Here is a 16155-nt window from a genome sequence, read left to right as displayed (position 1 = left end):
TGTGTATCTCAAAAAAAAATCCGGCCAATTAACGGTTCAGAGTTAAAGGAAACCACCGGTGTTTGGATGAACTTGTTTGCTGCACTAGCCTCAGAGAGGCTTTACTGTAAACATAAAAAATAAACAAAAAAATCATGATTCGTCAAAAATAACTTCAGGTGTAAGCACAATACACTCGAAATAATGGCAAATACAGTACACTCTATTCGAAAAGTCTACGGCTTTCGTGATCATTTCTCCGCGAGCTTGTTTTTAGATAGTTAAACAGTAATAGTTTTACAATATTTTACTACTAGCGTGGTAAGCCGTTACACTTCGTCCGAAAGAATGGATAATTACGGTTAGACCTTTCTTCGCCCGTGTTTACTTTACTAACTCGCCAACGGTGAATTATCTGATTTAAAAATATATAAAAGATAGCTTATCCGATTAGGTTTGATAAGATCTGTTGAAAAAATAATAATTGAAATTAAAAGACGCTCGAATTATTTGACTATGGTTTGTAATGAAGGAGGTTCGTTTTCCCCGATAATTAAACAGTAAAAGTTCTTTAAATTGTTTAATTCCAACACAAAAAAATGGCAAATAAAAAAGAAAATTTTGTTTACCGATTGAACTTTCATGGATAAAATTGATAAATATATCTTAACTTAAATGTGGTATAAAATAATAAATCACTCCACAATGGAGTGCATTTACTAGTGGATAACCCTTATCCGTTCGCCGAGCCGTACTAGGGAATGCTTAACGACCACGAAATATTAACGGGCCAATGATTAAGCAACAAAAATAATAATTTCGGAACTATTTTAATCCTCATGCCCAAATGCGAATAACGAGGCTGACGAAGAATTATTTTCTTTTGGTTCAACTAAAAGTACATTTGACACAGTCTATCGTTTACAATGAAGGATTTCAATAAATTGGCTATGCATTCTCAAGATCAAGTAAATGTGTAACCTTTTGTCACAAAGTCCAAATGTTTTGATGTCAAGGAACCTCTATAATAACGTCTAGGTGCCCCAATCGCTGAAGTTGGGTCGAGTTAACACCATCCATTCAAAATACTTGTAGTTTAAGTTCATTTATTTTTAATTTTTAACTGCTAGTTTTTCGGGAGATGGTTTTATGCCTTATTTTGATTACTTGGCATTTACCCTAATAATGGTCTACTAATCCAAATTAATACAACAATATAAAGTAAAAATTAAATTTAAGTTAAAGTCATAAATTCGTCAATAGTCAAGAATGGTAATCCATTTTACATGAAGCGTTCGAACGTTCGATGAAATTTAAAAAAGGATTTGGGCTTTCTAACGCTCTTCAAGGGAGAGCACCTAGCAGGGTAACCAACCAACCTGATTCTCATCTTTTCGAGATGTTTTCAAGAAATTGCCTCTGTCCAACTGTTCAGCACAGCGAGGTATCGTCTTTTTGCAAAAGAGGCGCTATCTTATCGCAGCGCAACGAGTCAAGATAAACTATTTTTTAACTGCGTTTTTTATGTTAATTAAAATATTCAATTTTTAATGGTACTATATAAGGTTAAGCTATCTAATTCATTCGTCAGTCAGCCATGTAACGATCATTCAAGTTTATTCTATTGTTAAAATAAATGTTTTATTTTTAAATTTGAACCAAGCGTCCTGTCATTTCGAAGTTCTTGGAATCACGCCTTCATTTTGGTCCATCGAGCCGGATCTTAACAGCAGTTAAAGTTACGCCTCAACTGACGAGTCCAGCTTCTCTTTCCGTGGGATACATCAAGAACATCGGAGGGACAGACGCCCACTGCGACCTAGCGTTCGATCCCAGTAATGGATGCCCTACTGTCGAAGCGCAAGGTCGTCAAGTCACAGATCACCAGGATCGAGACAACGACTCTTCAGGCACCGGGTCACATAAGTCTGGTTCCATTAGCAGATGCAGCGGTAATTCTGTACGATGAGAAAGTTAAGAAGCTCGCCGTCGACTAGGACTCCGTACAGGACCTCATTTACGTCAAATGTAAACCAGAGGACTTGGAGGCCCAAGTGGCGGAATATGATGGTCTCGTAAAAAGGATCGAGGTCCTGCTGCAGATGGCCCGAAGTAAGAACGCTGCAGCGGCAGCGAATATCCTGCCGGTCATGTCTCCATCGTCAGATCTCCGTCTACCGCCGATCGATCTACCCAAGTTTGGAGGCAACCGGATTGAATGGCTGCCGTTTCACGACCTCTTTCTGGCCACAGTCCACGATAACGCGACGTTATCGGGAGCCCAGAAACTCCATTACCTCAAGGATGCCACGTATGGCGATGCGGGACGTCTCGTCCATTCCTTGCAGTTGACGAATAGCAATTACGGCGAAGCTTGGGACATACTCAGTTCCAGATTTTTTTTGTTTGTTTACTCTTTTTTTATTATGCTTAATATAATTTACCACAATATACGAAGCGCGAACGCAAATTTTCCTAAATTACTATCAAATTGTTTAACAAGTTTAAATAAAGAAGTGCATATTTATGCCCTAGTTGAAACTTGGTTCGAAAATGAACACTCTGATCACCTTGATGGCTATACTTTTTATGGTCAAGGCCGAAGCGGTAGAAGTGGAGGCGGAGTCGGCTTATACGTAAAAGATGCTCTTAACGTAGAAGTAGTTGAAAAAGCCTTAATTAATAATGACACAGTACAAATTTATACCATAAAAATAAATGATTTATATATTTGTGTTATATATAGACCTCCCGGTACGTCGATTAACGAATTTATTAAGATTTTCGAGGAAATAATACGCGAGTTAGGCAGTGCCGATAGTAAAAAACTTATTCTGGGAGATTTAAATATAAATCTGTTAAAAGATTATAGCGATGCAAATAAACTTATCGATTTAACTATGTCTTACAATCTAACACAGCAAATTAACTCCCCGACTAGAATCTCAGGCTCCTTAGTCGATCACTGTTTTTCTAATTTATGCACCATCAAAAAAATTAACGTAATTAAAGACTGGGATGTCACTGACCACATGGTAATAAATCTACATATTCAGGCAAGGATCCCAGAAAAACAAAAAATTCAAATTAGAAGCTTAACAACCAGGGTTGGCAAGTTTTACACAAAATGTTTAAAACAAGTGTTTAAAACACGTTTAAAACAAACACCAATTTGTTTTAAACTATCTGTTTTAAACATGTTTTTTATAAGATTTTGGTTAATTAATATTAGGGAAAAGGTAGAAAAACCATTCCAAGGCTCTAAGAAAGGTAAATTGTATTGATAACGGGTAGTTTGATTTTAAGATTCTCTGAAAAGAGCTACTGAAAGGGCTCGATATGATTTTATAAATTTCCTACCAGTGCAAAAATCCTACGAACGAATTGAATTTTGTCTTTTTGTTTAAATAGAATGTATATAGCTGCACGATATAAAAGTAGTGTTGCTGTTTAGTCGGGTTGTGCCGGGTTTTAAGTAACAAGAAACACGGCCGGTGTGGACAGATCGGGTTAAAACCGACTAGGCGGCACTCCTAAATAAAAATCAAGAGATTTCGGTCCCCTTTCTCAATTTTTTAGAAATTCTTATTTTTTTATAACATTGTTTATTTGTGATGATTTATGACTGCAGACGTGCACATTTCAATAAACCAAAACTAAAAACAATGTGTGGATAACTAGCTATTTTCCCTTTTCTTAGTACTATCCGACCGAAAATTCCAGGATGATAGCAATATTAAAAACCCTACTACAGGTTAGGTAGTATTTGCATGGGGCATCGAAAACTCTTAAGGCCGTCAATGATTGGTCAACAACGCTTAGCGAAATTCTTCGCTCGTTTAAATAAGCGTGTACTCTTTGGTTCTTCTCACTGTGAGTTAATTTATAATACCATAAGTGGCATAATTACCCTAAGTGTGCCAATAGGAGCCTTTCCCGCAGAAAATCTTCAATTTGAGCTTGTTCTAAACAGACGAAAGAAACGTAGGACTCACGAATTCCGTTCAAGTACCCTATATGGTATTTTTAATGCACGCGCCGCAGACGCCGCTTCGCAAACACATGACGTAATTTTTTCCAGTGACGAAATTTACGTAATTTACGTCACCTTCGTTCTTATTGACACACTGAGGGTATTTATGCCACTTATGATAATACGTTTAAGGATACGTAATATTTATTTAAATGAGTTTTCTCGTGATTCTGATACATAAGTATAATGAATAGTTTAAAACGTGTTTTAAACATAGTTTTTATTGTTTATTATTTGTTTTTTATTGTTTGATTTAAAAACAGTTAAAAACAATGAATCTTGTTTAAAACAATCAAAAACATTGTTTTTGTTCTTTTTGAAAAAAACAAGGATTTTGCCAACCCTGTTAACAACGAGAAACATTGACAGATTCAATAACTATTTAAAAAATACCGACTGGCATGATGTATACTCTGCAAAGGATATCGATATAGCGTTTGGCACTTTTTTCGGAAAAATTTTACAATTGTATAACTTATCGTTTCCTATAGTGAGTGTATTTGCCAAAAATTCACATTGTTGGTTTTATGAAGACATTAAAAAAGAAATCAAGCTTAAAAATAAACTTTATAAAATATTACGAAAAAACCCAAATGACGAAAATAAGATTAGATATAAAACATATCGAAATAAACTAAACAATATAATAAGAAACGCGAGAACTAATTACTATAAAAACCAACTACTGGAATCGCCTAACTCTAAGACACTTTGGAAAACTATTAACAAGATTCTGGGAAGAAATAAAAAATCCAAACAATGTTCCACTATCTCCGTGGAAAAATTCAACGATTATTTTTGTGTTCCTAAGCATTTAAATGTCGAAATTAATTATACCACTAGTTGCAAGAATGCTAAAACTAATTTAAACTCTATGTTTCTTCTAGACTTTAATGAATTCGAAATAACCTCGATAATTAAAAAATTAAAAAATGACTCTGCCCCGGGGTTCGACAATATCACCCCCAAACTTTTTAAACAGGTAGCCCACAACATTATTACCCCCTTACTACACCTAATTAATTTATCTTTTAAAACTGGACAATATCCCACTCTTCTTAAAAATGCAGTTATCATACCTCTCTATAAAAAGGAGATATTAACGAACCATCGAACTATAGACCAATCTCACTTCTGTCCATTTTTTCTAAGATTTTTGACAAAAGTTTTTACGTTCGCGTTAACAGCTTTATTAAAAAATATAGTTTAATCTCTAATAAACAATACGGATTTCGCGATAATTGTGGGGTGGATTTTGCTTTAGCTAAGGTACGTAGTGAAGTTGTCTAGGCGGTGGACGCCGGTAAATACGTAATGGCAGTGTTTATCGATCTTAAAAAGGCCTTTGACTTTATAGACCATGATCTGCTCCTACACAAATTAAATCTTATGGGTATACGCGGAAGCCCTCTGAAATGGGTGAAAAGTTATTTAAGTAATAGAACAACTCAAACCAAATTTAATTCAGACCTCTCATCAAAAAAAAAAGGTTCCATGTGGACTTCCGCAAGGATCAATCCTTTCACCACTGCTATTTAACATTTTCTTAAACGACTTAGCATATTTGGATATAGATAACCATCTTACCTTCTACGCAGATGACAGCCTCTACTTAGATTCATCCAATAACCTCGACATACTCCATGCAAAAACAAATAATAAAATATCAATTTTTAATGACTGGTTTAAATCTAATCATCTTGAAGTTAACAAAGAAAAAACTATATATATGATTATAACTACTCGAAATAAACCCATGGGAAACAGTATATATAATATTAAAATGGATGGAGTTAACCTAAATAGAGTATCCGAAGCCAAATATCTAGGTCTGTGGATCGACAAATACCTTACATGGACAACACATATTAACAATATCGTAAAGAAAATTTCATTTAACATTTTTCTGCTAAGAAGAAATAGATAATTATTTAACTGTAGCATTGTTCGCCAACTTTACTTTTCACTTATCTATACACATATATCTTTCTGTAGTTTTATTTGGGGGAATACTTCAGCAACCAATATAGATTAGCGGTACTTCAAAAAAGAGCGATACGAGCTATAGACAAGGCCCCATATCTGGCACACACTGCGCCTATCTTTAAAAAATTAAATCTTATGACGATCAAGGAAATATATTATTATAATATGATGCTGTTTATTTACAAATCATTGAAAAACACAACTTTTAATATATTCCAATATAATTCTAATTTAGCGCATGGTTTAAGAAGTCAAAGGCTCCTAATAAACACACCTTCCCGAATCCTTATCAAATTAAACTCAATTTTTTACAACGGAATAAATCTTTTTAATTCTTTGGGCTTAACTGAACTCCCCAATGAACACCAATTAAAAAAAATAGCCAGAGATTTTGTTTCAAGGAAACTTAATTGGTAAAAACAAGCTTAAAATGCAAATTTATAAAAATTAACTTTAAATGTAACCCCGCAAAAAAATCAAATCTGTAAAACCTTAAATTCAATTCTGTGTAAACCTTAAAATCAACTCTGTGCATATTTTTAAATTCAACTATATGTAAACCTTAAAATCAACTCTGTGTAAATCTTAAAATCAACTTTGTGTTAACCTTAAAATCAACTTTGTGTAAACCTTAAAATCAACTTTGTGTAAACCTTAAAATCAACTTTGTTTAAACCTTAAAATCAACTTTTTGTAAACCTTTAAATCAACTCGATAAAAACCTTAAAGTTAACTTGTTAAAACCTAAATATAACGATGTAAATACCTTAAACATAATGTTGTAAATAGTCTAAATATGACGCTGTATATACTTCAATTGTAACACTGCAAAAAAGTATTTTTTTTTTATAGTCTGCGTTGTGGCTTAAAAGTCAATATTGACTTAGCCCGTCACTTTCCCATGTAGGAAAAAATGGAATGATAAACAATAAAAATTATTATTATTATTATTATTATTACCACAACGCGAGAGATCATAGACGCCCATATCAAGCGGCTTTTCGGACAACCAGCGATCAAAGAAGCATCTTCATTCGCCATCCGTCATCTGAAGATTCTTCAAGTTCCAGTCCAGCATTGGGACGCGGTGCTGCTCCATATCGTCAAGGAGAAGTTGGATGCAGAATCACGGCACCAATGGGAGTTGACTCTATCGGGGACCACGCTTCCACAGTATCAAGAGCTGTCAACGTTTTTGGAGAAACGCGCAAGGGCTTTGGACGCTTCCCAGGCTGCCACTTGCTGCTCAAAGACGAAAGAGTCATCACATGTACGGAAACCAAAGACAGCAGCTCATCTAGCCACCAATGGCAAATGCGTATTCTGTGGCGAAAAGCACGCACCTTTCCAATGCCCATCGCTGATCAAAGCTTCAATCGATGAAGTGTGTTAGATGGTCAGAAAGCACTCGCTGTGCTTCAACTGTCTGCGGTCTCATCATCAGACGGGCGCCTGCAAGTCCGGTACATGCAGGCTTTGCAATTTCAAGCACAACACGCTGCTGCATCGAGCTAATCAAGAGCCAACGAAGGAGGACGCTGAGGTTAAGGTACATATCATGAAGGACGTAGCCCGAGAGGATCGTAGCTTGACCAAAACCGCTCAAGTACTGTTACCAACGGCAATCATCCAAGTCAAAGAAAGCTCTGGCCAGTTTCGGCCGTTGCGGGCGTTGCTGGATTCAGCCTCACAATCCAGCTGAAGCGTACACGGTATAGCGTCACCATCGGCGGTATCGGAGCTACCGGTATCGGAACTACAAGAGGCAGCGTGCGGCTGGAAGTCAGAACCGGTAAAGACACCATCTTGTCTGTAGAAGGTCTAATACTCAGCGCAGTCACTGGCGACCTACCAAACTACAAATTCAAAGCAAAGCCTTGGCCTCATATGAAAGGGTTTCAGATAGCTAACCCCGCATTTCACATATCGAGCCCAGTGGACGTCCTACTTGGAGCTGACGTTTACTTCGACGTGGTCGAGAGTGTGGACCACCGTGCTCAAAAGGATTCACCAATTGCATTCAAATCCGTTTTTGGCTGGGCTATCGGAGGGCCGCTGGAACCAGATTGCGTCGGCGCAACACCTGAAGCAGTCCAAGCCCACGTCTGTACACTGGACGAGCAAGTGGCAAAGTTTTGGACGTTGGAGGAACTAAATACCAGAAGAACGCTGACCGCAGAAGAGAATCAGTGCGAGCAGGTGTTCGCAGAAACGCACGCAAGACAAGAGTCTGGAAGGTTCATGGTGCGGCTACCCTTTAAGAGTGATCCCGCTCAACTGGGCGACTCCAAGAAAGCAGCAACTAGGCGGTTCCGGTACATGGAGAAACTGATACAGGCGAATCCAGAGCTTAAACAACAGTACTGCTCATTCATGACGGAGTACGTCGAGCTGGGGCACATGGAGCGTAATCCACATGATCAAGAGTCAAAGATATCGTACTACCTGCCGCATCATGCCGTCATCAAAGAATCCAGCTCTACCACTAAGCTGCGAGTTGTCTTTGATGCGTCAGCAAAGACGTCTGCTGGAGTATCCCTAAATTATGTGCTCATGGTCGGACAGAAGTTGCAAGATGATCTTACCAACCTATTAATCAGATTCCGCGAATGTCCAATAGTGATGACGGCGGACATCGCAAAGATGTACCGGCAGATCCTAATCCACCCCGAAAACGTCGACTGGCAAGGGATAATTTGGAGACAGGAACCTTCGGAGACGTTAGCGGAGTACCGGCTCCTCACAGTCACATACGGTACTTCGGCCGCTCTTTACTTGGCAACCAAAGTACTACAGCAGCTGGCAGAAGACGTACAACAAAGATGGCCATTAGCAGCTACCGTATTAGCAAAGGATTTCTAATGGACGACTTGATGACTGGGGTCGAGTCAATCAAGAACGGCCTGAAGTTACAGAAAGAATTACTGACGGTGACTGCGGGAGCTGGGTTCGAACTGAGGAAATGGGTCTCGAACGCGCCAGAGTTAGTGGAGACTTTGGAGCCAGAGCTACGGGAAACTCCGAAGAAGCTACAGTTTGACAGCGACGACACAGTAAAGACCCTGGGATTGCATTGGTCACCTGCTCAAGACAGTTTCACGTTCTCCGTCACGTCACCGCCAAGCCGAGAACGTATTACGAAGCGAACGATCCTATCGGATACCGCTCGGTTCTTCGATCCTCTGGGCCTATTGGCGCCGCTCACTGTCGTCGCGAAAATATTCCTACAGGAGTTGTGGCAACTCAAAATGGACTGGGACCAGTAAGTACCAGGACATCTTGGGAGCAGATGGCAAGCATTCCGAAACAACCTACAAAAGATCGAGCAGATTTCCATACCTCGACACACTGGACAAACTTCCGCACAAGAGTCCAGCTTACACGGCTTCTATGATGCATCTGAGAAAGCATTTGCGGCAGCGGTGTACCTGAAGACAAGGTCCTCCTCAGGAGAGGTACACGTGCAGCTGATAGTGGCCAAGACGAGAGTCGCCCCGTTGCGTCCAATGACCCTACCAAGGCTGCAGCTTTGCGGAGCCGTGCTCTTGGCGAGGCTCATCCACCTCGTTCAAGAGTCCCTGAAGAACAAGCATCAAGAGATCCATTGCTGGTCGGACTCTACCATCGTGCTGGTGTGGATTAAGTCCTCACCCTTGCGCTGGAAGACGTTCATAGCGAACAGGGTGACTGAAGTCCAAGACACTTTACCATCAGCCAAGTGGCATCACGTCGCAGGGAAAAGCAACCCAGCCGATTGCGCTTCCAGAGGAGTGACGGTCGTGGAACTACATAACCATGGCCTTTGGTGGCAAGGGCCACAGTGGCTCCAAACCAGCGACACCCCAGCGAATCCTGTACTACCGCCAGAACCAGAGGCGTGTCGGCTAGAAGAGAAACGTACGACCACGACAGCAGCGACTGCTCAAACGACCGACCTGCTCATGTTGAAATACTCGACGCTGCATATGCTGATCCTGGTCACCGCTTATGCACTACGTTTCATTCATAACTCAAGGATCGCTAAAGAACGCAAGGATACCAAAAGCAGCGGTCCTCTCACCGTCGAAGAACGAACCAAGGCAATGTCCCATTGGATCCACGTCGTCCAGCAGCAAGCTTTTCCGCAAGAATACGATGCGTTACGACGGAAGAGAACCCTGCCGGCAAACTCCAAGCTACGAGATCTATACCCGTTCCTAGACCAACAAGGCATCATTAGAGTGGGCGGTCGCCTTCAACATTCCACACTCTCTCACGATCAAATCCATCCAGCCTTGTTGCCACGGAGAAGTCAGCTAACCGACCTGATAATCCGACATGAACACCTCAAGCATCTGCATGGAGGTCCCCAACTAATGGCGACTGTCCTCCAAAGACGTTACTGGATCGTCTAGCTGCGGGATACAATACGCTACCATGTCAAACGATGCGTCAAATGCGTTCGGCAACAAGCTACCATGGCAAACCAATTGATGGGAGCGCTAACAGAATGAAGAGTCCGACCAGCGCGAGCCTTCCTTAACTGCGGGGTCGATTACGCCGGGCCGTTTGCGATGCGAGTCCTGAAAGGCCAAGGTCAACGCACCTTCAAGGGATATGTAGCTGTTTTCGCATGCTTTAACACCAGAGCGCTCTATCTCGAAGTCGTAAGCGACATGACGACCGAGGCGTTCTTGGCAGCACTTAAAAGATTCATGGCCCGACGAGGTAAGAGTGCCAATATATATAGCGATTGCGGTACAAACTTCGTCGGTGCCAATCGAGAACTGAAGGAATTCACGAAATTCCTCGCGACGACGTCCACAGCTGCTACGATATCAAAATAGTCCGCGGAAGAAGGGATACAATGGCATTTCAACCCCCCCAGGAGCACCACATTTCGGAGGGCTATGGGAAGCCGGCGTCAAATCTATCAAACACCATTTGAAGCGAGGAGTTTCAGACGCTGCTGTGTCAGGTGGAAGCATGCTTGAACTCACGCCCATTGACAGCGATGAGCTCTGATCCCAACGACCAAGCGGCACTCACCCCAGGACATTTCTTGATCGGAGACTCGATCACGGATATACCAGAACCGGACTTCACGCTTGAGCCGCAGCATCGCCTGACACGCTGGCAGCTAAGTCAAAAACTGCTACAACACTTCTGGAAACGTCGGAGTGGAGAATACCTGTCCAGACTACAACAACGCCCCAAATGGGTTGCACCGAGACGTAACTTTCATGTCGGGGACCTCGATTTGGTAAAAGACGAGAATACGCCACCAACTAAATGGAAGATGGGCCGCATCACCAAGGTTCATATCGGAGAAGATAACCTTGTGCGAGTCACCACCGTCAACACAGCGGACAAGGAGCTCAAGCGGCCTGTAGTTAAGTTGTGCCACTTACCATTGGACGATTGAAAAGTCTACTTTCCAAGGTGCTCGGAATGTTCAGCACAGCGAGGTATCGTCTTTTTGCAAAAGAGGCGCTATCTTATCGCAGCGCAACGAGTTAAGATAAACTATTTTTTAACTGTGTTTTTTATTTCAATTAAAATATTCAATTTTTAATGGTACTTTATAAGGTTAAGCTATCTAATTCATTCGCCAGTCAACCATGTAACGATCATTCAAGTTTATTCTATTGTTAAAATAATGTTTTATTTTTAAATTTGAACCAAGAGTCCCGTCATTTCGAAGTTCTTGAAATCACGCCTTCACCGACCTATTACAAACGTTGAAAAAGTCAAATTTTTATGAGGAATAAAATGAATAACATATCAGCAAATATACGACTTTGCTTGATGCTCTGTTATTATAGAAACCCGACCAAAGTTCTACAAAATTGGTCAAAACTGTAAAATCTAGAACGGTTTTAGCTAGATCACGTTGACCTTGTCATTGACTTTATTTCTATCTTTCTCGGAAAAGCAATTTTAAAACCATATCATAATGTTTATTAATAACCTTCACCTCTTTCTGTTACTTAATTAGTTTAATAAGAATATAGATTGGTATTCTTTTCAAAATTTTAGTTTTATTAAAATGCTTATTTAAAAAAAAATGTTAATTTTCAATTAGAATGTTGAGTTTCAATTATATATTTATTTAATTTTTGATGCCACCTGCTTAGTTTTGTATTCCCAATAAGAAAACCCAATTTTGTTTGGAGTGCTTAAAGTTTTTTGGTTATTTTTATATCAATAAATAAAACAGAGCAAAAAGAAAATTTTATAAATAGCACATCAAGAAGTTTTGATCTGTGCCGAAAAAAATAGCGAGAACGGATGCAGTAAAGAAGTCAAATCTAAATATTCTAAAATTTTAAATTTCATTTGTGCAATTTTAAAATACCTATATTTAGGTACCGTTATTACTTGCACTGGACCAAGAGGAAAATGGTGTTCTGAAGGTCGATGGTTGTTTCAGGAATATACACCATACGATTTTGAACAAGTTGAATATAACGTAAGAAACACTCTATTAACACTGCACTTAAACTAGGACCGTCGCTTAAATTAAGGCGGATATTTCTCAATACAGGTTTTATTAATAAATAATTTTTAAATGAATAAATTAAGTTTAAATATTTTAAGAAGTACTTTTATGTGTCAAAATTGCAGTTAAATTTCTTTTGTTTATTTCGAAACATTTCCCCTGTTTTAAAATAAAAAAATAAATTAAAACAACAATCTACCTGATAAATGTCCTCTTCCGAAAAGGGCTTTATAAAATTATTGTGTAGCTAAGGTTCCTTATCTTTAGATCTATAAACAAAGAGCACAAATAAATGAGTATTAGAAGAGCGATTCGCTTTAGAATAAGCATACTCGCACCACTTAATACTTGTCAGTTATAATACTTGTCAGTTAAAAATCAAAGTTTAGTTGACAAATTGTTAACAAACAATTTTACTAATGGTCTCGGTGGCCACCGGAGTAAAATTTTCTTATTTGAATATCAGCTCATTTGGGCTTAAGTCAATTTCATTTGAAAAACTATTTTCGGTGCTTGTGGAAAGCTTTTTTGATAGATATTTATTTATTTATTAACTTTGTTCATACCACAAGTAAGTACTTTAATACTTGTTTGTAGCCACCAATAGAAACCCAAAATAAGAAAGCGTTACACAAAAAGTACAATATTGTTATACCATATATGTATATAAAATAAATATCAGAAAGAAAAAAGTTATGAAGTTCCTACCCAGGTAGCAAAAACACGTGTATTTATAGTGGAATTTTCGTATTTTTCGTGGATAATACGTGTTTGAAAATTACATACGTTTAGAACACGTGGAATTTAGGGTTAATAGCTCACGAAACACAGTTCGTGTAATTTAACACGTGATCTCCTGGTGTCTTAAAGGTTTTTAACTCACGATGGTTCTTTTGTGTGAATTTACACGTGGCCTGAAGGGGTTTTTTAAATGTTCAGTTACACGAAAATCGGTTCGTGTAATTTCACACATGATCTCCGCGTGTTTTAAAGGTTTTTAACTCACGATGGTTTTTGGTATTAATTTACACGTGACCTGAAGGTGTTTTTTAATTTTAAATTACACGAATATCGGTTCGTGTAATTTCACACGGGATCTCCGTGTGTCTTAAAGGTTTTTAACACACGATGTTTTATTTTTGTGTTAATTTACACGTGGCCTGATGGTGTTTTTTAATTGATCAATTACACGACACAAATTATTTTACTTTTACTTAACCTGCTTTTTTAATTATGTAGTTAAGCTTTGAAATGAAGAATATCTATGCGTATAGGTCGAACATAGATGAAACTTCTGCAGGCACTCATAATCTTCTTAACAAAAATCTAATTTATTTGATAATTAATAATAAATAAACCTCTCAAGCTCTTAATAATTTACACTATTCGTCCGATCCGTAAGTATTTTTAGTTTAAAACTTTCTTAGAAGAAACGTTAAACTTGAAATTTACACTTCAAATTCAACAACACAAATACCACCATGGTTTTTACTCACTATCCTAAGGATTTGTGTATATTAGTTTCACGTACAGTGTAGCCGATGCCGATGCCGCCGTGTCGCGCATATCTCTTCAAAGGTTAGGGCTAGAAGAGTCAATGATATCTCGTTCGAATGTACATACATCGCCATTGATAGCCATTCACAAAGTTTTCAAATCGGAGCCCTAGAAGTTGGGCATTTTTCAAATTTACTATTTTGTGTGGTTTCGCTTTGTGTGGTAGATATTTTGTTTAAAATTAAGTCCGATAACGTTAAAAAATATATTATTGGATAGGTTAGGATTCAGCGGACCTACAACTTCGGATATATCAGTAAATATTAAATTTAAGTATAGTTTTCAGGGTAATTTACGGGACCCCAATTTTCGTGGTTTTGTATTTTCGCCTAAAAATCTACATTCAGTTCCTTAATTTAAGTTCGATTTTCATGAAAGTTATATTTTTGAATAGCTGTGGTTTACATATAACCTAAAGTTGCAAATACTTTCCTCAATTTTAATTCTTAGTAAGGTTTTTTTGGCAGCATATACGGACCCCGCAATTTCCAACATTGTAAATCCGCGTGTTTATAGAGATCTACGCGCCCGTTTCCCTCTAGCGTTTTTCAAGGCCGTTCCGAGTGCGCCGCGCTTTCAACGAATGACCAGAAGTAACAATTAAATATGACACTGATCGACCTAGTCTTCGGCGTATGACCGGAAGTAATAAGTATGACACTCAACGTAACAAATAAGTGTGATCAGAAGTAACAAATAAGTTTGATCAGAAGTAACAAATAAGTATGAAACTGATCGAACTAGTTTTTTTCGTATAACCAGAAGAAATAAGTTTGACACTCAACGACTGACTAGAAGTAACAAATAAGTGTGATCAGAAGTAAAAAATAAGAGTGATACTGATCGAAGGAATCTTCGATGTTTTCAAAGTATGACTAGAAGTAACAAATAAGTGTAAATATGTATATACAGGGTCTTTTTTTTGCTCGGAAAAGTGTTTTTTTTCAAAAACTATTTATAGTACCGATTTCAAATTTGGAAGGTCAATTCTCTATACCGGGGGACATCAGTTTGAGAAATTTGAGCGTTTTCGGTAATGTTTTTCACCAATTTTGAAAAATTATTTTTCGACCACTAGGTGCGAGATAAAAAATTTCTATTATAAAGTTGTAGGCCGTCATCGAAAACCCTTAAAAATTGTTCACTCGACGAAAAACAATTTATTTATCAGTGAAAATTCGAGCTTGAAAAATTTACAAGTTGGTGAAGCCAAATTACGATTGTTTGAAACGATAATTGAAACCGAATTACCTAATCCAGTTAAAAAAACGACCGGATTTAAAAAACACGAGGCAATAGGTCAATCCTAAACATGCATTGGGTATTTAAAGGAAAACTTTGGGAGATTATTATTAGTGTTTGATAATATTTCGAGCAATGCCTCGTTATTCAGTAGCTGAACGTACCGAGATAGTTGCCATTTACTATGGAGAAGCAGCGCAAAACCTTAGAAGAGTGACTGAAATCTTCGCAGAAAGACATCCAAATGGAGCACCATCTGTAAATACAGTAAGACGAGCAATTCACGATTTCAATCAATTTGGTATCTTGCAACCTAGGTTTCGCGGATTGGGTCAACCGGATTTAGACTTCGAGAACAATGTACTCGCGTACTTTGTGGCATATCCTCGTCACAGTTGCGCTAACGCCGCTGCTGATTTGGGTTGTTCTGCAAATCGTGTGTGGAAAATTCTTCGTAAGAATCGCTATCACCCATACAGAGCTACGCTCCACCAAGGACTAATTGACGGAGACCATCAAAGACGTTATGAATTTAGCAACTGGTTACTAAATGCTGTCCAAGAAGATAGACAATTTTTGCGCCATGTTTTGTTCTCCGACGAAGCGTCATTTTCTAGAGATGGGCCCTTTAATCATCAAAACAGCCATCTTTGGTCTGACATCAACCCACATTGGGGTTTTGAATATCATCACCAGGTTCAATTTGAACGGGTCAATGTTTGGGTTGGACTTGTTGGAAACCGTTTGATTGGTCCCTTTTCCTGCCGACGAACCTCAACGGCCAAAGGTATTTACATTTTCTACAGAACGAACTGAGTGACGCAATCGACGACCTTCCATTGGCTGAAAGACGTCAGTTGTGGTTTCAGCAAGATGG

General features: G+C 38.6%; 2 protein-coding genes across 2 annotated transcripts; both read left to right on the top strand.

Moving 5' to 3' along the window:
• The first annotated feature begins 7391 nt into the window (after positions 1 to 7391).
• Positions 7392 to 8860, top strand: LOC149958428 (uncharacterized). The gene is made up of 2 exons (XM_090167179.1): positions 7392 to 7657; positions 7717 to 8860. The coding sequence occupies exons 1-2, from the start codon at positions 7392 to 7394 to the stop codon at positions 8858 to 8860; spliced, it is 1410 nt and encodes a 469-aa protein (XP_090023305.1).
• LOC149958427 (uncharacterized) lies at positions 8860 to 10392 on the top strand. The gene is made up of 3 exons (XM_090167178.1): positions 8860 to 9051; positions 9093 to 9260; positions 9319 to 10392. Exons 1-3 carry the CDS (start codon positions 8860 to 8862, stop codon positions 10390 to 10392), a joined length of 1434 nt encoding a protein of 477 aa, XP_090023304.1.
• The last annotated feature ends 5763 nt before the right edge of the window (positions 10393 to 16155 follow it).

Source organism: Leiobunum rupestre, chromosome 2 (assembly GCF_980474605.1).
Source record: "Leiobunum rupestre chromosome 2, qqLeiRupe1.1.hap1, whole genome shotgun sequence".
Taxonomy (NCBI): domain Eukaryota; kingdom Metazoa; phylum Arthropoda; class Arachnida; order Opiliones; family Sclerosomatidae; genus Leiobunum; species Leiobunum rupestre.
This window is presented reverse-complemented; position numbering and strand designations above follow the sequence as displayed.